The sequence below is a fragment of the Herpailurus yagouaroundi genome, unplaced genomic scaffold, assembly GCF_014898765.1.
Source record: "Herpailurus yagouaroundi ecotype Mexico unplaced genomic scaffold, PumYag 181, whole genome shotgun sequence".
NCBI lineage: Eukaryota > Metazoa > Chordata > Mammalia > Carnivora > Felidae > Herpailurus > Herpailurus yagouaroundi.
Window position 1 is genome coordinate 32,490,849 of NW_024412412.1, and position 23,794 is coordinate 32,514,642.

The following is a 23,794-nucleotide window of genomic DNA, read 5'->3' on the forward strand; positions in this document are numbered from 1 at the left end:
AATATATATGTAAATATATATGTATACGTATACGTATATTTCAACAGAAATACATTTTAGACATACACACACACACACACACACACACACACACACACACACACACACGTATATTAAATGTATATTTCACCAGAAACACATTTTAGAGTTTCTGATACTTACATTCCTGAGATGATCTGTGTCGGAAGGTAAATCTTATATGGCAGCGAGTAACCTCTTCTATAGCAATGGATACCTGCATAATAATAAAAAAAACTTCCAGTTTACATGTACATAATGTGTTACACTCATGGCTTGTTTTCGAAAATCAGGCCCATTTTTAGTGTTTGATTGCAGCACTAATTCCTATAGAGTAAGATTTGGAGGAAGCTTCCGTTCAACGCAGATTTAGTTATAGTCAAAACTTAGAAAAATTTCAAGAGAAACCATCTTCGCTGCCTATTGTGGGTTCTGAGAATGGGGATATTACAAGTTTCTTGAACTTTCTCAAATATGAAAGAGGAAATACTTCAGAGGAAAAAAGATCAGCACTTGGGGTCTATACAGGAACTTCCAGCCTGCAAGGTGTATACTGATATGGTAATAATTAGGGCCTGTAACAGAAGGAAAAGGTAAAATGCTGGGGACAAGGAGTCTTTTGCTGTTTACATATACAGAGGGGACAGGGGAAAAGAGAAGTACACGGCCATAAAAAGAGCAGAGAATTTATGGCAGATAGTTAAATAAATTATGGCATGATTATATCACGGAACATTACGTAAGTATCTAGAAATCCATTTCTAAAGAACTTTCAATGCCTCGAGATAAGTAGTTTTTTTTTTTTTAAGTTTATTTATTTTGAGAGAGAGAGCAAGCACGCAAGTGGGGGAGGGGTGGAGAGAGGAGAGAATCTCAATCTCAGTGTGGAGCCCAGGGCAGGGCTCGAACCCACGAACCATGAGATCATGACCTGAGCCGAAACCAAGAGTCAGACGTTTAACCTACTCAGCCACCTGGGTGTCCCTTGAGATAAGTAGTTTTAAAAAGCACAGTATAGGGGCACCTGTGTGGCTCAGTCAGTTGAGTGTCGACTTCAGCTCAGGTCATGATCTCGCGGCTTGTGGGTTTGAGCCCCACGTCGGGCTCTGTGCTGACAGCTCAGAGCCTGGAGCCTGCTTCTGATTCTGTGTCTCCCTCTCTCTCTGCCCCTTCCCCATTCATGCTCTGTCTCTCCCCCTCCCTCCCTCTCTCGCTCTCCCCCCCTTAAATAAATAAACATTAAAAAAATTTTTTTTAATAAAAAGCACACTATAAACCTGTTATAAACACCACAACCCAAAACAAATGAATTATATAAAACTGTGGAAAATGGTTACTTCTGAATTGAGATGTCAGTGCAGTTTTTTTTCCTTTTGAGTTTTCTATAGAGAGCTCATAAGACTTTGACAATCCGAAAGACCTGACGGAGCCTGGGATTCAAGAGAAGTGGGATCCAATTTAGGTTTGGACACTAAACAGTTACAGGATCTTGGAAAGTCTACCTGGCATTTTTGAGTCTAATCAGAAAGGGTGTTGCAACACTGCTTGTTTCAGCCAGAGGGCTATTAGGCGACGCACAGGAGATGACTTATCTGAAAAGCACTTGGGAATTTGTAATACACATATTTAAATTGAGAAGAGGCCCAGAAAACTTGGTTAGAAGCCAAGAAGAAAAAAGATGTTAGGCAATGGCTTACAAAGAGTGAAAATTTCCATTTGGTTTTGGACCATCTTGGCAGCCTGTTACATCATTACAACTACAAGCTTCCCCAGTCAAATTCCTACCCATCTATCAGTAAGAATGTTATTTAAGAATCCAGGGTTAGAGATACTCTCGTACAGAATCGCATCGATTCATTTCTCATAGGACACCGCAGGCAACCTAAAACTTTAGGATACAGAAGACATGATTTGTGGATAAAAAGAAGAAAGGAAGCCAAATAGGGTCTCATGTATGCTAGAGAATACAAATGGCGCGTCTCACCTTGACAGTCTCATACCAAGAGGGCTGCTTGACTTGGTAATAGACCACTGACTTGTACTCTGAAATGCCTTCATATCCAGCACCAGGATGAATGGCTTTCTTTGGATGGAACGAAAAAAATGAAAAGGGGAGAATGTTTTCATTTTAATTCTGACGGAGTTCACATGGTGTTCTATTAGTTTCAGGTGCACAACACAGTGATTCAACACTTCTACACAATACTCAGTGCGCATGATACGTCACCTCTTAATCCCCATCACCTACGTCATCCATCCCCCACCCATATCCCTTCCGGTTTGTTCTCTATTGTTAAGAAGGTGTTTCTTGGTTTGTCACTCTCCTTTTTTTCCCCCTTGGCTCGTTTGTTTTGTTTCCTAAATTCCACACATGAGTGAAATCATACGGTATTTGTCTTTCTCTCACTGACTTATTTTGCTTAGCATAATACTCTCTAGCTCCATCCATGTGGCTGCAAATGGCCAAGATCTCATTCTTTTTAACGGCTGAATGATACTCCATCGTATATATACGCCGTAGCGGGGCGCCTGGGTGGCTTGGTCGGTTAAGCGTTCGACTTCAGCTCAGGTCATGATCTCACGGTCCGTGAGTTCGAGCCCCGCGTTGGGCTCTGTGCTGACAGCTCGGAGCCTGGAGCCTGCTTCGGATTCTGTGTCTCCCTCTCTCTCTGCCCCTCCCCCACTCATGCTCTGTCTCTGTCTCAAAAATAAATAAACGTTATATACGCCGTATCTTCTTCATCCATTCGTCAGTCAGCGGACACTTGGGCAGTTTCTTTAATTTGGCTATTGTAAATAATGCTGCCATAAACACAGGGGTGCATACATCCCTTTGGATCCATGTTTTTGTATTTTGGGGGTAAATACTAAAGGGGGATCATTTTATCTAGGAAACGAACCATGCAGGAGCCCTCTATCCTCCATGTGGCCAGCACACGCCTCATGTAGGCACATAGCAGCCGATGACATCTGGGGGCTGAAGGCTAAGGTAAGAATGAGTTTCTACCACTTTCTTTGAGGGTCTAGGTATATAACTGTGGTCGTCACTAAGGGACCCAACGCCATCCTAACACCGCTCTTTGCTGCAACGTTTATTGCCTTCTCCTCTGCAGGCATACCTTCTCCTTCCCTCCGCTCCCCTCCCAGGGAGCAGAGGCGCAGCGAGAGTGACTAAGAGCTACGGCACGGGTGCAGACACGCCGGTGTGTGAGGTCCTGTCTACGCTCTGCTTTAAGGACCTGCTGCCCAGCTACAGCGTGTTCACTACAACTCAGGGCTCTGTCTCCTAGGAATGAGCCACTCGGTTCAGTAGGGGCAGGCCTCAAAGGGGGCACTTTCTGAGCTGGTTAGCAAAGCTGTGAAGTGAGCAGTCAGGAGAAGCCGTGGAGGGGCGCCTGGGTGGCGCAGTCGGTTAAGCGTCCGACTTCAGCCAGGTCACGATCTCGCGGTCCGGGAGTTCGAGCCCCGCGTCAGGCTCTGGGCTGATGGCTCAGAGCCTGGAGCCTGTTTCCGATTCTGTGTCTCCCTCTCTCTGCCCCTCCCCCGTTCATGCTCTGTCTCTCTCTGTCCCAAAAATAAATAAACGTTGAAAAAAAAAATTAAAAAAAAAAAAGAAAAAAGAAAAAAGGAGAAGCCGTGGACCTGAAGTCATGGGGCTCAAGGGCCCCATCAACAGCACACATAAGTCATCCCTGAACCAGGGTCCACCGCACCGTTAGCCCCTCTAACACAGTACTCTCTACTCCACAGAGGAATGTGCCCTTCAGAGCCTTCTGGGCCTTCGCTCAAGCCCCACAGGAACGTACCAGGCTTGAAAGTGGCCGTATACCTTGGAAACGATACAGAACTTCTGGAGCAAAAGCATACACCTGAAACCATTAGCGGCTTGAGGCACTTCTTAGAACAGGAGAAACAACAAAAAGAAGCGCCTACGTGGGTTTATCAGTAAAGTCGGCCATTGCTAATCACAAATTTAACAGGTTTCCTATTTTTTCCTTATGAAAAGCCCAACGCACGTGCCTGTGGAGAACAAGCCACGTCAGGTCAAAGCCCGCCGTTGTTGGAAAGAAGTGTGTGATGGGAGCAGGATTTCGGGGCAGTCCCCCATACCTCTAAGAGTTTGCCCTCCTCGTCGTACACAGACATGGTCACCTCCACGTTCTTCGGTGTCTTCTTTTTCCCTTTGTCAAACTCGCCGTGGATCAGGGTGACATAAATATCATTCCGTACGTCGCCTGCAACGGCACAACCCATCCTGTGAGCGGTGCTGACAGAAGTCACTTGTAACTTTCAGGACGTAAGGAGATATAAAATACAAACAAACTACGAAGCTTTCTGACTTTATAGAGAGCCATTCATATCGCAGAAGTTTTTACGTGTATTGCCCTATTCAGCTTCCCTCATCCCACCTCTCCATACCTACCAAAGTGGCTTTGAAATGCCGTGTTTGAAAATGAACTCTTTTTGGGGGGGCTAAATGGGTGAGGGGCATTAAGGAGGGCACGGGTTGGGATGAGCACTGGGTGTTGTATGTAAGGGATGGATCACTAAATTCTACTCCTGAAACCATTATTAAACTATGTTAACTGATTTGGATTTAAATTTTTTTTAATTAATTAATTAAAAATTCTTTTTTTTAATTCATTTTCTTTTAATGAACTCTTTTTAATGGCCATCCTTTGTTCTCTTTCTTAACCACTGCTGTCTAGTAATAAGCACACAATGTATTTTGAGGTTACAGCGGGGTAGTTTTTTCAATAATGCCTTGAAGTTTGTTATTTTAACACATCTGATCATAAGGAAGGCTAGTATTTATTGGCTGCTCACTATGTCCCTGGGCACTGTTGAGAGTGTCTTCTAGGCAATCATCTATTTAATCCATATAATGCTCTTGATGAGATAGACACTATTCCTAAAAGCCTGTAGAATACGCTCATTTAAATCATTAGTTAGTAAGTGTCATTATTTGTAAGTGTCATTATTCAATAAGCATCACTATTTTTACACTATCAGAAAAACTTCTGCTTGGCATCTTCTTGGTTACCCAGAACAACATTTTAAAAAATTAGTTAATTAGCAAGTGAAGAGCCCCCACAGCGAAAACAAATTAAATATTCTTGAGATGTTTGAACAAAACCTAGAATGAATGAAAGGTGTATCAAGTTTCTGACTGGGAAGACTAGGTGTTGTTCAATTCGTCTAAAATCTATACTAATATTAAACTGCCTTCCAGGGGCGCCTGGGTGGCGCAGTCGGTTAAGCGTCCGACTTCAGCCAGGTCACGATCTCGCGGTCCGGGAGTTCGAGCCCCGCGTCGGGCTCTGGGCTGACGGCTCGGAGCCTGGAGCCTGTTTCCGATTCTGTGTCTCCCTCTCTCTCTGCCCCTCCCCCGTTCATGCTCTGTCTCTCTCTGTCCCAAAAATAAATAAACGTTCAAAAAAAAATTTTTTTTTTAAATAAAAAAAATAAAAAAATAAACTGCCTTCCAGTATTAAAAAAAAATGAAACCTTCCAGCCCTAGAAGAATATGGGGGGTGCACATTTGGAGCACTTTTCATTTCCATCTCTTATCTGCTTAGAAGAAAGGAAGGTATTGCCCACAGTTGGTTAAGGTGAAGGAATGGGGGCTAATTCATCCTTCACACTTTGAAATCCTCACGGTGCACACCGTGTCGGTAGAGAAACTGACAATTTGTGTTAAAAGCCTTAACTGACAAAGCAAGCTCACTGGTAATATTTATCCCAAAGTATTGAGAATGTGAGCAAACAAATCTTATAAGTCTGTAAGGATCTTCACTGTGCTGCTGTTTCCAAAAGCGAAAACCTGGAAAATCCTCAATTTCCAACAATCGACAGCTGGCTGAATAAATTACGGTATCATCGGATGAGATGCTATTCATTTATTCATTTGAAAAACCGACCGGGCACCTGCTCCGTGGCAAGCGCTGTGCTAAGCGTTTGGGAGACGGTGGTGAGCCATGCGCCAGCCTCGCTCTCACACAGCCTCCAGTCTAGTGGGGGAGAGAAGCATGATCAGATAACCACATGATGAAATGCATCACTACAGAGGAAAGAAAAGGCCAGGCTCTATGAAGGTATAACACTAAGTCCCAACTGTGTCTGGAAGGTGTGGAAATCTTTCCTCTGAACGCGTGTCGGAGGGAGGGAGGAGAGTAAAAGGGAAGAGCAAGTAACACGTGCAAAGGTCCGGAGGCAGTGGACATATGATTGTTATCCAACCATATGGTGGCCCAGGGAACTGATGGCAGTGGCTACAACTAAGGAAGTGGCAATGGAGACAGGGAGAAGGGGGTGGATTGGAGAGGTCTTTCAAAGGTAAGAGTGGAAAGTCTTGGCCACTAATTTTGCGTGAGGTATAAAGGAAAAGGGAGGTTCAAGAGAGAGACTCAGGCTTCTCGTTGGCGCAACTGGGTGGATGAGGCTGCCAATCTCTTGGATAAAACACAACAGAAGAGCCAGTCTACATGCAAACGATTGCAAGTCCCAAGTGGGGACTGTGAGGAAGAACTAGCCAGTTAAAGAGAGGAGAGTGATCCAGCCGGGTAGGAGCAGTGTCTATGGAAGTCCTGAGGCAGGAAGTAGTTGGGTCTATGGGGCCGGAGTTCAAAGAAGCAGTCTTGAGGCCAGAGGTACGAATTCGGAGGCAACGAATCCACAGAGGCAAAATGAGTGGATGAGATCACATGGGAAGAAAACGGAGGTATGAGAAGGAAAAGATACCTGTCACGGACTGAACTGCTCCCCCTCAACTCATATGCCGAAGCCCTCGCCTCTAGCACCTCCGAATGTGACTGTATTTGGAGTCAGCCCCTTAAAGAGGTGATTAAGGTAAAAGGAGGTCACATGGTGGGCACTAATCCAACAGGACCTGTGTCCTTATGAGATCAGCACACAACACAGAGCCCCCAGGGGCGACCATGTGGGGACACAGTGAGAAGACGGTCATCTCCGAGCCAAGCAGGGAGGCCTCAGGGTTGAAACCAACCCTGCTGACCCCTTGATCGCGGACGTGCAGCCTCCAGAGCTGTGAGACAGTACATGTCTGAGGCTTTCGCCACCCAGCCTGTGGTACTTCATTATGGCAGCCCAAGCAAACTAATCCGGGACATAAGGACCAAATACCGAGGAGCTCTTAACATTGAAAGGCAAAACAGAAGATGACAAGGCAGCAAAGGGGAGTGGAGAAAAAGAGGAGAGTGCGGGTCTCTGACGAGAAGGGTGGAACATTTCAACAGGGAGCGGCAGACAATGTCACATGCCGCTAAGAACACCAGAGACAATCAGTAGGCCAAAAACATATCCACCGGGTTTAGTGACACTACAATCTTTGGTGACTCTAACGACAGCCACTCTGGACAGGACGGGGGGGGGGGGGGAAGGGGGACCGGCAGACGCAGAACTAGAGACAGAGAGTATGTAACCGCTTCCAAGAACCTGGCTGGGAAGATGAGGCAAAGAGGGGCACCATAGCTGGAGGGGAGAGTTGGGTTGTCCAAACGAAGATGAGGAGACGCAAGGCGGGGGACTTGGGTCTAGACCTCTGTTTCTCAACCCTGGCCGGTCACCAGGATCACCTGGGGAGCTTGGGCCTTACAAACTGAATCAGAGTCTGGAAAATGCTGGGAGCCTGTAGCAGGTGATCCTGACGAGCTTGATCCAAAGACCAGCGTCTGGTGGCCATCATCCTGGATGGTTTTTTGAAGTCTATTATAGCCCTGGCAGTCAGGAACCAATCCCACTGGTTAGAAAGAGGAGACAAGTGGGGCGCCTGGGTGGCTCAGTCGGTTGAGCGTCCGACTTCGGCTCAGGTCATGATCTCACAGTCTGTGAGTTCAAGCCCCGCATCAGGCTCCATGCTGACAGTTCAGAGCCTGGATCCTGTTTCGGATTCTGTGTCTCCCTCTCACTCTGACCCTCCCCCGTTCATGCTCTGTCTCTCTCTGTCTCAAAAATAAATACACGTTTAAAAAAAATTAAAAAAAAAAAAAAGAAAAGAAAGAAAGAGGAGACAAGAATCTTCCCAGCCAGATTTCAAAGACAAATTCATCTTGTCCCCCAAATAAACTCCATTGCATTGTTTCAGACTTTGCTCTTGCTGTAGGAGTAACAGGGCGTTCAGTGCGAAGAGTATTACCAAAGCTGCTTTTTTTCTTTTAAAACAAGAAGACAAAACACTCTTGCAGAATGGAGATGAGCATGCGGAGAATACCTATACGGATATGTATATAAAGATCTTATGTTAAGGTCCTTGTGCTGATTTCCCTTTATGGCTGTAAAGATTCAGAAACAAATGGCTTAAGTCAGTGAATTCAAGAGAACACATATGTAGATCTCACCCATATGTGGTGCCAAAAAAGACGAAACTCAAGTAAGAAAACCGCAGAATGTTTACAATTCTCGTCACCACGAGTACAGGGAGAGCCAAGCACACAGTTGGAGCTTAAGCAAATGGGGCAAAGGGCCTCGCGGAGACGGGGCTGAGCAGGTACCTCGCTGCCGTTCCCTGGCAAGCAGCCCACAAGGCTGAATGTCATCCTGAGAAAGGTCCACGCGATGAAGCCGATCACTCTGGGGGCGCAGGACCTATGCTTTCATTAGCTCTCCGTAATGGACAAGTCAGGGAGAATTTCAGAGGGGCTTATGTGGAACATAAAGGAAGAGAGGGAACAGAAAATTCTGAGTTACGTTTCGAAGCATTATCTCGGGCTTGTGCACTGGGTAGGTTGGTACAAGGCACTGCAACCCTATATGTTATTTCCCACTGTCTCGACACCGTTGGATGCAGGTAACGAAATGTCACGCGGGATCTTATGTTGCCTCCACTGTCCTGTTAGAAGTAACAGAGGAGGCAGCACAGGTGAATCAAGCCAAAGCTTTTTACCTGGAAGTATTATTTCGGGAAAGCCCATTTTTCGGGCGATTGCAGTTGATCTATCCACCAGATGTGAAAAATTCTTCTGAACCTGTGTGAGGTCACCTGGCAACAGCTTCAAAGATATCCAAAGCCCTTTAAAGAAATAAAGCATAAACTTTGGTGCTCTTTATGATCTGTACCATAAACCCACATAGAAAGGCTGAGAAAAATACATGTGTCGTAGTAATATACAGATACTTTCTTAGAAAAATGTAAATTCTCCCCCAGTTAACTTATAATTTTAATGACACTCCCATCAAAATCACGTGACTTCCTCGAGAATTTGACAGAGGTGTGAACAGTGTTTACTCTGGGGGAAGGAGCACAAGTAAAGATATCCCCAATCAGATACCAAAATACAGATAGAGCTGTAGTAAAGTGTGGTATTAATGGCAGAAAAGGTATTTAAATCACTAGAAACAATTAGATTAAGTACTAAAATATACAGTATATATATAGTGTGTGTATATATATATATATATATATATATATATATATATATATATACATAGTAGATAGTAGTTGTATATATAGTAGATGCATATATAGTAAAGATGCATAAAAATCCTGAAAAAAAGAAGCAACAATTTTATAAATATGCTGGAATAATTTTCTACTTAAAAGAGAATCAAACAAATCTGCCACCTCCCATTTTCATTAAACTAAATTCCTAATATATTAAGGAAGTAAAATGAACCTCTTTTCTAAGAATAGAGACAAATGAAGAAATCATACAGAACAAAACTATCTATATAGAAATGGAAAGTTTTGGTATTTATAAAGAAGCGAGGGGTGCCTGGGTGGCTCAGGCAGTTAAGCCCCCAACTCTTTTTTTTTTTTAATTTTTTAAGGTTTATTTATTTATTTCAAGAGAGGGGGAAGTAAAGGGGCAAAGAGAGAGAGAGACAGAGACAGAGACAAGAGAAAATCTCAAGCTGACTCTGCATTGTCAGTGCAGAGCCCGATGCAGGGCCCGAACCCATGAACCATGGGATCATGACCTGAACCCAAATCAAGAGTTGGATGCTTAACTGACTGAGCCACCCAGGTGCCCCAAGCGCCCAACTCTTGATTTCGGCTCAGGTCATGATCTCACGGTTCGTGGGTTCGAGCCCTGCGTCAGGGTCTGGGCTGACAGCTCAGAGCCTGGAGCCTGCTTGGGATTCTATGTCTTCCTTTCTCTCTGCCCCTCCCCTGCTCACACTCTGTCTCTCTCTCTGTCCCTCAAAAATAAATAAAATGTTAAAAAAAAATAAAAGAGAGACATTGTTATCTTCATAAAAACTGAGAAGGAAAACTCAAAAAAAACGTAGGGAAGCCTGCGTAATTCACTTTTAATTTTTTTTTTTTTTTTTTTTTTTTTTTTTTTAATTTTAGAGAAAGAGAGCATGACTGGGGGAGAGGGGCAGAGGGAGAGAGAAAGTATCCCAGGCAGGTTCTGTGCTGTTAGCGCAGAGTCCGACCCAGGGCTCGATCTCACAACTGCAAGATCATGACCTGAGTCGAAATCAAGAGTTGGATGCCTAACCAACTAAGCCATCCAGGTGCCCCAAGTAATTTTTTGTTTAAATGCAAGAGAACTACGGAAGTTGACTTTTCACCTTTCAAACAGGTACAGATTTGTAAATATCGGGTCACACAGCAGGCACTGTGCTAATTAACAGCCACTGATGAGTTCCAAAACAACAGAAATATATTTTGTTACTTGTTTTCGGATTCCTTAATGATTCCTCACATGTCTTTCCCACCCAGAACGACTGTGAATACATGGAAAACTAAATATGCTGAAATTAATGATTAGTGTGTTTCCTGACTGCCTCCGTTTCAGAAGACAGTCTGACAGGTGGTTAAAAAAAAAAAAAAAAAAGTACCCCATCTTCAAAATTATCCCCAAATCATCTCCATCTTGGTATTTGAAATTTAAAATTTTAACTAGTTTTTCTTATTATTTGAATTTAAAATGCAGTTTCCAGGAGAATTTCTTAGCTAAAACTGTGTCAACAGAATGATAAATGGAAGCACTAAAAACAATCAAATGTTTGGCTAGCTAGCCCGTTATTCCATATTATTATCTATTAATTTGTATTATTGTGGTCTCTTCCCTCTTACTTTTTAGGTAATGTAACGGGATAAACCTTCACAGGGTGGAACATAATTTTCCCCAAACCTCCTTCACTTTGTGCATTTACCTTAGAGTCAGCATTGGGATTGTGGGGCAGACAAAACTGAGCGAAGACTCACGGGATAAAAATTTGTTTCACACAATTTACAAAATATAGCTGTGATCCAATTCGGCGCTGGATACAACCTCTGTGCTCTTCAGTGTTAAAAGCCTTTACCAGGAAGCTGAGGTGAGCGATCCCCACCCAGCAGGGGCTGTTTTGTATCAGAGAAAGATAGCGCAAAAGGGCAGGAGTCCAAGGGCTCAACTCGAATGCCCACTCCCAGCTTAGTACGTAGGGCTGCTGTACCTTGTCCTTTGTGATTCACTTCCTTCGCTGCTATCACTTTATTCAAGACTGAAGTGAGTGGCTCATTCTCCCCAATCACATGGGATGTTATCAGGGGCGACATGATTAGCTGCCTCTGCCGGATATAGGTTTCCATTGCAATTCTGGGAAAGTCAGAAATGAGAGGTTAGGTAAAAAGCGGAAGTTTCTGCAGCAACAGCTTCAGATACGGTGGGTCCTATGGGAACAATCTGCAGCTATAAACATTGGACATACCTAACTTGAAGACTCTTTCTTCCCTGTATTTTTCCTTTGGGTGCCCAGCTTGGTCATTTCCAAGATGACGCTGGTGCCTAAGACAGGCCCCCAGTGGAAAAAGGAAAAACAAATTCCCCCAAGAACAACAACAACAAAACCAAACTGATAGGCAAATGTTAACAAAATCAGAGGCAACGCCTAATGCTCTTTCTGAGCTGGGAGAGGCTGATGTAATGGAATCGAAGAAGAAACGGGACGAGGCAGGAGACCTGGCCTCCAGGTCTGGTTCCATCTAACTGAGCCTCAGTCTCCTCATCTGCGAGGAGATGGGCCAAGATCATATGCCTCCCGAGGCCTCCCTCTGGTGCCAACACTTAACATACAGGAGCAGTATGCACGCAGCAGCTTTTGGAGAATGTTCTCAGATTCCCATGTGATGACAAACTATATTTGGAGTTACAGTGGCACAGCCAGCAGCAAACAAGTTTCACTTTAATGATCCCATCGGGCTGCGGCTCGTACAGGGTGATCCAAGAGCCAAATCCAGCCCCTCCTGACAGCCCGGGCACTCTCAGGAACTACAGGTCAGCCCGGTGCAGTACAAGAGTCTCTCTCTCTCTCTGCTGTGGTTTTCTTCTCTTGCCCACACACAGGCCAGCGTTCTCTGCGGGGCTCTGTTCTGGACCCTGATAGTTGCAGGGAAACATACAGCAGTATCTCACTGATAAGCGAGGTGGCTATGATCTGCGTGGGTGCTTTCAAAGGGCTTTCTCTTTGATGAACTGGCAGGAGACATATAGGAGACTCCCCTAATATAACATGCTATAAAGCTTTTGAGATAAGTTATGAAAGCATTTGCCATAAATCTTAGGAGTTCAAGCACCAGAGACTGTGATTTGCATCACGGAATGCTTTACAGTGGCTGCTGACTGCACAATGAGTGGTAATCAAATTAGGTCTGGGTTCCTCAGAAACTCAAAGCGCATATTATGATACAGTGAAGGCCGTTTCAGGGCTCGCTGTTTCAACGTGGCTCCCGGGTGGGAGCTGGTTCAGAAATTAGGCAGGGAGGCACATAACCAGAGGAAGAAACCCACCTCAGAAGTGAAACACACATACAGAATAACTTTCACGTGCATACATGCTATTATGTAATGTATATACTCATATATAACACGCACATAAGACATAATGCATATATAATAGTGATACGCGGTAACCTTTGTAAATACGTCATATCTACATATGGGTGGATATAACAGGAACATCCGTGGTCATGGAGTTGTTTATATTTATCATACATAAAATGCATGTTTTAATATATTCAAATATATATTCATATTTTTTCTATATATTATTTAACATTTACTCATTAATGTTTAAGGTATATTCATATATTTAACACATTAATACACTTAATGTATTAATAAAAATTATATTTGATATATTTATTACATTTAGTATATTATTTAATATACTCAAACACGTGTGTATATAATTATCATGGGATCAGCATTCACGAATTTGAAAGTTAGCTCATAATTCGTATTAGCATGAAGCTACATAAAGTATTCACCTCACCACATTCTTGGAGCGTCAGTATATATGTGGTAAGATACTAGATAAGTGCACGTTTTTTTTTTTTTGTTTTTTGTTTTTTTTTATTTTTTAACGTTTATTTATTTTTTGGGGACAGAGAGAGACAGAGCATGAACGGGGGAGGGGCAGAGAGAGAGGGAGACACAGAATCAGAAAGAGGCTCCAGGCTCTGAGCCATCAGCCCAGAGCCCGACGTGGGGCTCGAACTCACGGAGCGCGAGATCGTGACCTGGCTGAAGTCGGACGCTCAACCGACTGCGCCACCCAGGCGCCCCGATAAGTGCACGTTTTAAAAAGTATTAATAGCAGCCTCTGGATGAAGGAGGTGCTACTGAGCATGAGCTATTGGTACTGTTATATCTAGAAACTGGTCCAAAGTGGTGGGCCTTAAACTGAAAGATAAAGATTTTTATACTTTAAATAAAATTACATACAATACGTGATTTTTGTGGGAAAAAACAGAAGCACAGAGTTAAACACAAATGGGACAAAATCACCTTTGGTTAACTCAACAGAAATAACCACTGTTAATCATGGAGTATATTCTTTGAAATACCTAAATTTTGAGGCTTTTAATGCACTGTAACAATTCATGTTCTTTTTTTTTTTTAACTTTTTTTTTTTTTTGTAACGTTTATTTATTTTTGAGACAGAGAGAGACAGAGCATGAACAGGGGAGGGGCAGAGAGAGAGGGAGACACAGAATCGGAAACAGGCTCCAGGCTCTGAGCTGTCAGCACAGAGCCCGATGCTGGGCTCGAACTCACAGACCGCGAGATCATGACCTGAGCCGAAGTCAGACGCTTAACCCACCGAGCCACCTAGGTGCCCCTTTATGTTCTTATAAGTACTGTATATCTCCTTACACCCAAACTCTGGATATTATATATATTTTTAAAACTCGATCAAACCCAGTACTAAACCTCCTTGTTTATTTTGCATTTCATTGATTCTCCAGGAATTTATAAGCCGTTTCTTTCTGTGTGTGTATGTGTACATATTTGTGTGTGTCTATATATACACACATATATTTTCTGTTGATATCCTTATGAATTACTACTATTAATTCTTTATATATTAACAATACTCATTCTTTTTCATACACATTGCAAAGATTTTACTAAATGTTATTCAGTATATAAGTTATTTAAAATTTGGGGGTGGTTTAACCTATCAATTTTTTTTTTTTTGGTCAAATCTCTGGAGCCTGATTCATAAAAGGCACTATTACATAAAACTTTTATTTCCCTGTATATTTTGAGATTTGAGTTCTTACACTTATAAATTTAATCATCCGGCACAAGATGTGAGACAAGGTTCTGACTTCAGCTTAATAAATGGTGAGCTAATTTTGTCAAACAATTCCTTTCTGCGTAGTTCATACTTCTCCATGGATCTGCACTATTATTTTTTTTTAAATCATATATTTTTTTTTTTAATTTTTTTTTTCAACGTTTATTTATTTTTGGGACAGAGAGAGACAGAGCATGAACGGGGGAGGGGCAGAGAGAGAGGGAGACACAGAATCGGAAACAGGCTCCAGGCTCCGAGCCATCAGCCCAGAGCCCGACGCGGGGCTCGAACTCACGGACCGCGAGATCGTGACCTGGCTGAAGTCGGACGCTTAACCGACTGCGCCACCCAGGCGCCCCTAAAAAATCATATATTAACTCAAACGTCTTTGGGCTGGTTTCCAGAATTCTCAGTTGTTCCGCTGACCTGCTCTGGCAGCTGTAGGCTGGCTGAGACGGTCACCTTCCCTCACTGACACGACTGCCCTGTTAGGGGTCAGTTCCAGCATCGTCCGTGGCCTCATTCGGGCCACCACTGCCCGCACCTGGGGCGAGGCAGCCACGACTCATAGAGCCAGGAATGGTGTCCGCACATACACTTCTTCGGAGTCATGGACGGGGGTTGACCTTTGCTGACCAACAGCTCCCCAGTGGCCCACCCAGGGCTCCAGCTCCTGAAGCTCGGTCTGGAGGCCTCAGTAGAGCTCTCCAGGGAATCCTTCCATGTACTGCCAGGCTGGCTCTCCCTCGCCAGCAGGAGCCCAGGCGTTGGGCAGCCTTTCACCCTCCTGGTCTCCAGCCTGGTAGAAGCAGCCGGAAGCTTGTCAGATGCAGCCTCCACACCTACCAGACCATGCTCTGCACCGACAAGACCTCAAGAGAAGCCCCGTGCTGTCCTACATGATGCCTTGTATTCCATGACACTCGTCCCACACGACAAAGTACAAATATACTTCGGCCTTCCTGACGCTTAAATGGCACCATTCTCGGGTTTCTAGAGTAGATAGAGATTTGCCCCTTATATTCCAAAGGTCTTGTCTGCAGAATCGGGAAAGTTAGGTTTCCCTCTTACGTGTGACCCCAACATAAAGGACCTTGAATACAGTCTTCTGTCAGCTTCTATCTCGCAATCTCCCAGCCTGAGACTTTTGCTTTTGTAACTGAGCAATGGTTCCTAGCACCTGCTTGTGTGTTAACAGATCATTCAAAGAACTATTCCAGGTGTCAAGTCACCCGGGATAAATGCCACAGTACTTACTGCTGAAAGGGGATAAAATGCTGCTTTTCTTCATCATCCACCTTCCCATGTATAATATCAGTAATATCCATCACTAGGAAAAAGATAAAACTTAATTAAAGAACTTAATTGCTTCAGGCTTCAGTACGTTACAATGGAAAATTACAGTATCTGCAAACATAGGCCGAGAGACAGAGAGAGAGAGAGAGAGACAGACAGACAGACAGACAGACAGACAGAGCAGGGACACTTCTGTCTTTGCCAACGATCATTCCCAGCACCCACCCTGCAGAACAATCCATTCATCAGGAGCTCGTGCAGGCGTTTAGATTTGCTCCGCTCAATCCTGCAGATTACCCGCTTTTGAAATTTCTATGAGACCCAGCGCTCAGTTCTGGAGAAATTTAAACCGGTGGATTACTTGTTGGTAAGCCTGCATTCCCAGGCACGGGGAACACAGATTGTCGTCAGGCGTGTCAACAGAATGAAGACCTGAGAAACTCATGACTTGAAGTGGTCACCTGTCTCTTGGCCTTGACGTGGTCGCACCTGGTTTCCATGTAAACGAAGGGAAGCCAAGGGCACCAGCAGCATAGAACAGAAGATCATACGGTGATTTGCTTCTTTGTGCACAAGCAGAGTCACCAATAAAGCACTGTTCTAAGCCTATTGTATATGTTTTCTTATTTATGCAGATACTTTATGCCCCTACTTTAAGAGATGAGGAAACCGAGCACAGGAAAGGTACGTAACTTGCCCTAGGTCGGAAGTCTTAAGCGGTAAAGCCAGGGTATGAACCCAACTGCGATTACTACCTGGCCAAATCACCTAAGCTAGCAAAGCCTTGCTGCCCGGAGAACTGATGAGCGGACCACTCTACAGCTGCTCAAACCAGGCAGGACCCGCATACAAGAGGTGATCCCTTGGTTAATGAATTACAATCTGGCCGTAAAGCGCACGCTCACAATCCACTCCCCAGATAACCTGTTTGGAGATTAAAAGAAGTACTGAAATACAAGACCTTTCTCATTTGAATAACGAGGGATAAGGAAGGAAATGCCTTCTCAAAGCAACCTGAATGGCAGTGTGTTAGGCTTGGGAAATAATAGTATTGGTGAAAGGCTGCGGTATAAGCGGGCCATGCCATCAACTTGCTGTTAGTCCTTAACAGACCCCTGCAAACACTGTACACAAAAACAAAATACTGAAAAATCTGTGTCTGGCACACCCCCTTCCAGAGGCAGTTCTTTGTCAAGGCCATCACCTAGTTATCCCAAACCTCTTGGCATCGAGTCTCAGAGTAAATTACTACTGTTCTCGCCTTACATTTACGTGCGTGCGTGCATACACACACACACACACACACACACACACACACACACACACACACACACCCTGAAACAGAAAAACAAGCACAAGCCTCAAGCTTGATTTTCAAATCTCTATGGCCCATTTGGAATGACAATGACCTCGAACATGCCTTAAATCCTTAGTTCGGTAGATTGTCATCTAGATGGCTAAATAGTGCTAGGCCAGGGCTCCTTGCCTTTTCTCAGATTTCACTTTAACTCTCTATCAGGAGTAATGCTGTGCCCTCTTCACAGACCAGCAGACCCTGACAGCAGGTGCAGCGCAAGGCTGGTCAAGAGATGACGACATCCAGTCTCATGGGATACAGAGGCCGCCTCGTTATCCATAAACCCACCAGGTCAATCCTGGTGGCATTTTCTGGACATTTGTTCCAGGAGAATTATGGCATTTCATCGACAGCTTTCAAAACGTCTCAGGGAGCAAAACGTCCACGTATGACCAGGAATGTATTTCCTTCATTTAACAAACTACAGAAGAAAACGCAGGGCCTCTTGGAAGGTTGCGGGGTTTGATTTAAGCCAAGGACCCTCTTTGAAAGCAGTCAGCAACACAATGTTGCCTTTGATGAGTGAGTCTCCCAGACAGGCAAACCACTTTCCAGGGAGAGTTTTACTGGACCAAAATCAATACGTAGCCCACAGGCAGGGCAATGCCGGTGGTCACAACTGAGGCTTTCCTAAGGTCCTACCGTGTGCAAGGCATAGTGCTGGGCACTGAAGAAGAAACAAAGGAGGCGGGGTCTAGGTCTAGGTCTAGGTGATGACACAGGACCCAAGAAAAGATAACTGGTAGCCGAGGGAGTGAATGCTGTGTGTCGGATACTAACATTGACAACCAAATTCATCTTGCACGGTCTCTGGGGTTCCCCACCCTCCTATCTTTAAGTGTGCGTGTGTGGTGGGGGTAAAACATGCGTAACGTCAGATCTGCTGTCTTAACTACTCTTCAAAGCCCAGTTTAGCAGCAGGAAGCGCATTCACACTCGTGTGGTGCTGACAACGCCGTCCATCTCCAGAGTTTTTTCATGTTCCCCACCTGAAACTCGGTCCCCAGTAAACACCAACTCCCCCCCCCATCTCCCCTCCTTCCCCCCAGCCCCTGGCAACCCCCATTCTATTTTATGTTTCTACGATTCTGACCTACTTCACATGAGTAGGGTCATACGGTATTTATCTTTTTGTGTGACGGGCTTATTTCACTTTATACGACATCCCTATGGCTCATCCATGTTGTAACCTGGGTCAGAATTTCCTTCCTTTGTAAGGCTGAGCGCTATTCCACTGTATGTACGTACCACATTTTGTTTACCCATTTATCCCTCCATGAGCACTGGGGTTGCTTCCACCTTTTGGCTTATTGTGAATAATGTTGCTCTAAACCCAAGTGTACAAATGTCTTGAGACCCTCCGCTTCCAATTCCTTCGGGTAGACACACCCAGAAGTGGGATTCCTGGATCATAAGTGCTATGCTTAATTGTTGGAGGCCCTGCCGTGCCGTTTTTTTTTTTTCCCAGTGGCTGCACCCTTTACAGGTCTCTGGGACTTTCTGTACCTGCTACTCCAAAAGGTCTTCGGAGCCCACAGGTATGCTTTTTGCCCTCCTTCAGCTCCATGTGGCCCACCCGGACAATCTGGCACACGAGGCTGATGCGGGGCCGGATGAGGTCTGTGCTGCTGAGGTCCTAAAGGGGCAGAGACCAAGCAAGAGGAGATCAGGCGGCATCACCCGTCACCTTTGTTTCTCTTTTCACTCTACAACAGAACACCATTCAGAGCCTATTTCCTAATCCTGGAAAAGGAGAACGAGCCTTCCCTTCTCCACACCCACCCAAGAACTACCAGGGCATCAGAGCCCGTATTCCAAAAAGGAAGGGATTTTTTTTTTTTTTTTTTTTTTTTGATTCCTCAGTTCCTACTTCATATCGAGAAAAAGAAGATCACGTTCGGTCTGAAGTCTCTAGTTTATCAATTTAAGCAGGGTGTTTAAAAATCGGGACACCTGTCATTGCTACTTTATATTCTGCCAGGACAGAGCTGAGCACAGGCTGCACTTCAGTGTCAGATGAAATGAAAGCTTGCGTGACGCTGACATTTACTGGGTATCTACACATGCCGGTGTTATTTCATTTCATCTTCCAAATAATCCTGCGAGGCAGCTATAACACAGAAACTTACATGTGCTGGTTTCTGTAATTATTCATCTGCTTTTTGAGAGGTATTCATGGAGAGCTTCTCGGTGTATGTTGATCAATGGAAGATGTGTGGATGTCTCTGTTTTGTTGCGGCTCGTGTTCTACACTTGTTGGTATTCTCAAGGATGGGTGAGTAAATCCGTGAATGAGCCCACATAGCTCATTCTCTTAAACATCAGAAATATTTTAATTGCAGCTCAAATTCTTTTCATGAAACAGCTGTCCAAGGCCTCTTTACTGAATCAAGAATTACTTTCTAAATAATCATTCCGAATCCATCCTCTGTAATTGAGTTAACTGAGGTCTCCAAAATAGGGATATATACCAATGATGGCATCAACCCTGAATTTCTATTCTAAGTTGTGTGAGGCTTCTGTTAATAGAAAGATAAAGACTCTGGGTGACTAGTTACATAAATTGGGGCACACTGCAATTATTTAATAATGTGCTTTGTAAAAGAAGTTTTGGAAAGCTGCTTAATGATCAAGGACGTGGTCACCACATTTTATTTCACTGAAAAAGCTGGACATGAAATTTACATCCAAGAAGATCGTAATCGGGAGGGGTGTGGGAGAAACAGGATAAAATGCAGCTTTTCTAAAATGTCATTGATTAGGGGCGCCTGGGTGGCGCAGTTGGTTACGCGTCCGACTTCAGCCAGGTCACGATCTCGCGGTCCGTGAGTTCGAGCCCCGCGTCAGGCTCTGGGCTGATGGCTCAGAGCCTGGAGCCTGTTTCCGATTCTGCGTCTCCCTCTCTCTCTCTGCCCCTCCCCCGTTCATGCTCTGTCTCTCTCTGTCCCAAAAAAAATAAATAAACGTTGAAAACAAAATTTATAAAATGTCATTGATTAGAAGATGGACCAAAAGCTCAATAATTCCTTTTTTTTTTTCCCAATGGTTTTTCAATGTACACATTGACCAATAAACGCTTTTTGATTTTAGGGGAAAATCCACATATCTTAGAATTGAGGAAGGGAGGTTTCGGGAAGAGTTTAAGCTCTTCTTCTGTCTTTGATTACCAGATGGTAAAGATATAGGTGGGTCAGCTCACGAGCGGTCATCACACCGTGCTCGTTGTGAAAATGAGACGTTAACAGGAGGAATAAATACTAATAAGAAGGAATGAATGAATGAATGACTAGACTGTCCTGGGTCCACTGCTCCTTCCTATTGCTTCCTTTGGCATTTTCCCTGCGACTGTATTTTCCCTGCGACTGTATTTTCCCTGCTGTAGAGTGGTAACAGAACAGGGAGATAACATATATGTGCATGGGCTTAAGGAAAGAAGGCAGGAAAGGACAGCGTATCCCCTTTAGGCCTAGTGGGAGCTGGAGAAGCCTGCCCACCAACACCTCTCAGAGCAGGTGGCAGCGGCTCCGGGGCATTTTAAGCACTGATGTCATAAAAAAGTGAGAGAACCCCAAGAAAGTTCTAACCCAGGAGAAAGAGTCACCAGGTCTCAGCTCTATGACCCGATAAATTTTCTCGCTCTTGACCCAGAGAGAGCACTGCTCCTCCTACCTTGGAGAAGAGGAGAAATACAGGGGAAAGGCCATTGAAAGAGGAGCGAACCAAAAAATAGAGATTGTGCCTTTGCTGGAGCTGTAACCCCGGTGTGCAAAGCTCTTCATCAGCATTGCTCACTCTCGTCAACTTCAAGTTCTTGCTCAAATGGCCCCTTCTCAGGAAGGTCTGCCCTGACCCGCCTATTTAAAAAGGATCACTTCTGGGGCGCCTGGGTGGCACAGTCGGTTAAGCGTCCGACTTCAGCCAGGTCACGATCTTGCGGTCAGTGAGTGCGAGCCCCGCGTCAGGCTCTGGGCTGATGGCTCGGAGACTGGAGCCTGTTTCTGATTCTGTGTCTCCCTCTCTCTCTGCCCCTCCCCCGTTCATGCTCTGTCTCTCTCTGTTCCAAAAATAATGTTGAAAAAAAAATTTTTTTTTTAAAAATAAAAATGATCACTTCCCCAGTCCCAAAGCTCCCAACAACCCCCCCCCCCGAAAAATACTTATGACCCCTAACATTCTATACAATTTACTCATGTGTTTGATCACTGTTTCTCACTGTCTTCCCCTTTTGGACAAAAGCTCCTTGAGTCCAGAGATGCTTTTTCTTTTTTTTTCTTTTTCTAAACTGTATTTATTTTTGAGAGAGAGAGAGAGAGCGAGCAAGCGAGCACAGTCAGAGTAGGGACAGAGGGGAGAGGGAGAGAGGGAGAAAGAAGGAGAGAGGGAGAGAGAAGGGGAGAGAGAGAGGGAGAGGGAGAGAGAGAGAGAGAGAGAATATCTCAAGAAGGCTCTACTCCACACAGAGCCTGACACATAGTTGGATCTCATAACCGCGAGATCACAGCCTGAGATGAAATCAAGAGTCGGAAGCTTAACTGACTGAGCCACCCAGGCGTCCCAGGGATGTTTTTTCTGATGTGTTTACTGCTATATGTCCAGTGCCCAGATCAGTGCCTGGCATCTAATAGGTGCTCGATAAATATCTGCAAAATAAATGAGCGGTTATTCCTGCTAGGGGGATCATGATGATTTTTCTTGTCTTCTTTTCATTTCTGATGTTTTCCATATACTTACCATGTGCATCTGCTAACATCGTAAGCACAGAAAATTATTAAACTTAAGGTCGCACTTACAGTAAAAACTGCTTGAAGGTTATTAAGCTTCTCTATTTCCTTGGGCATCCCATTACTGCCCCAACGAATTAGGTAATTCTCACTGGGGAAGGAAAAAAAAATATCCTTAACGAAGAGCTAACTGGGGATGGGGCTACCCTCGGTATAGACTTAACGGTGAAAGGAAGGCCCAAACAAGCTCTGTTGAATTTATCAGGCAAGTGTGAATATAGCGCACAGGTGGCCACTCCCTGGTCCCCTGGCTTTGGACAAGCGCGAGTGCCACAGCCCAGCGCTCAGAGGCACACCCAGGGTGGACCCGAGACAGACGCTGCTCAGGACGGGCACAGACAGACAGCACGTTCTCCCAGACGCTGTCTGGGGTCTTTCTTCCAACTCAAATTCTTCGTATGACGGTTTCTGCTTTGCGGAATCAGGAATATAATTTCAAAATATTCATTCCTGACCCATCCCCTGGAACTCACGCCACCCCACTCAGATAAAATTTCTACGGCAGAAATGAACGATTTGTCAGTAACTACTTTTAACCATCTAGTCAAAAACCAAATCGGTTTTCTTAGCTGCTCAGCCAAGTAGCAGTGTGACTGCAGGGTCAAACAAAGCCTATTATTCTCTACAGTCTTTTTAAAAAGCGCTTTTTTTTTTTTTTTCTTTAAACAGCCTTTATTTGTTAGAGGAGTTTTAGGTTGACAACGAAGTTGAGTGGAAGGTACAGAGTTCCCATATAGCCCTGCCCCCACCCACGCACAGCCTCGCCCACTATCAGCATCCCCCAGCACAGTGGCACATTGGTCACAATTGATGGACTGATACCGATAGGTCATTACCACGCAGAGTCCCGAGTTTACCTTAGGGTTCACTCTTGGCGCTGTGCGTTCTACGGATTTGGACACATGTACGATAACACGCATTCACCATTATGGTGTCATGTGCCTTAAAATCCTCTGTGCTCTGCCGATGCATTCCTCCCTTATCCTGTCCCTGTCTCCATGTTCTGATGAGTTTCCTGTGATTCTCAGACCCAGGGAGCACACACACTGTGCCAGCAGCCATACAGAAAGGCTCAGGAGCCCAAAGGATGTTACTTTCTATCACCTAGAGACCCTCCCTTCTTCTCTATCTCCCCCTCCCAAACCTAGCAAAGAGCTCCTTAGGTGGGTGGCACGTAAGGGTGGGTCTTTTTGCAAGGTCAACCGCAGATGACCTGGGACTCGGCTACCTGATGAAGGTGGACTGGTCCGGGTCATAGAGGGCCATGAACAACTCGGCGTCCTCCCCAATGTTGCAGACGAAGTTCTTGAAGTTCACGTAGAGGCCGTAGGTATGGACAGCGCTGAAGACAGACTGGCCCCGCAAGTCCAGGTTCTGAAGAACCGACTGGACACAGAGGGAAAGAGAGAAAAGCATCTTGGTTTCAGCAAATGGCAAACAATGGCAAAGACACGGGCTGACAAATGCCGGACGAATATAATTACCCCCCCCCGACCCCGGGGGAGAAGCACTGACGGAGAAGAAAGTGTGTGCACGTGGCTAAACGGTTGAGTGAGCAAAGCACCATCACTATTCTTTGAATGATCAAGACTGTCCTGTTGGGGGCCTTAAGCCCACCTCATTCATTAAGTGCCGTCTAAAGACGATTTGTGGCTTGGAAGCTTCAAGAACTTCTCATCTCTCAAATGGCTTCTGAATGAACCTCACAGGCACAAGAATCATGAATCATTATCCCTCTTTTGGGGAAGAGCTCTCATTGCAAACAAGAGATTCCTCTGGAAAGGCTTCACCCTCAGGCATGGTGAGC

The 23,794-nt window shown here is 44.8% G+C and overlaps 1 protein-coding gene across 3 annotated transcripts in view; it reads right to left on the reverse strand.

Moving 5' to 3' along the window:
• DOCK5 (dedicator of cytokinesis 5) overlaps window positions 1–23,794 on the reverse strand; it is a 224,963-nt gene that overhangs the window by 95,950 nt on the left and 105,219 nt on the right. For all 3 annotated transcript variants that reach the window (XM_040490247.1, XM_040490248.1, XM_040490249.1), the window contains exons 8-16: window positions 23,216–23,373; window positions 21,997–22,078; window positions 18,713–18,842; window positions 15,811–15,883; window positions 11,425–11,567; window positions 8,921–9,046; window positions 4,129–4,253; window positions 2,003–2,101; window positions 163–235 (exon numbers count right to left, since the gene is read on the reverse strand). In XM_040490247.1, coding sequence (XP_040346181.1) covers window positions 163–235; window positions 2,003–2,101; window positions 4,129–4,253; window positions 8,921–9,046; window positions 11,425–11,567; window positions 15,811–15,883; window positions 18,713–18,842; window positions 21,997–22,078; window positions 23,216–23,373 — 1,009 coding nt within the window. The remainder of the gene's footprint in view (window positions 1–162; window positions 236–2,002; window positions 2,102–4,128; window positions 4,254–8,920; window positions 9,047–11,424; window positions 11,568–15,810; window positions 15,884–18,712; window positions 18,843–21,996; window positions 22,079–23,215; window positions 23,374–23,794) is intronic.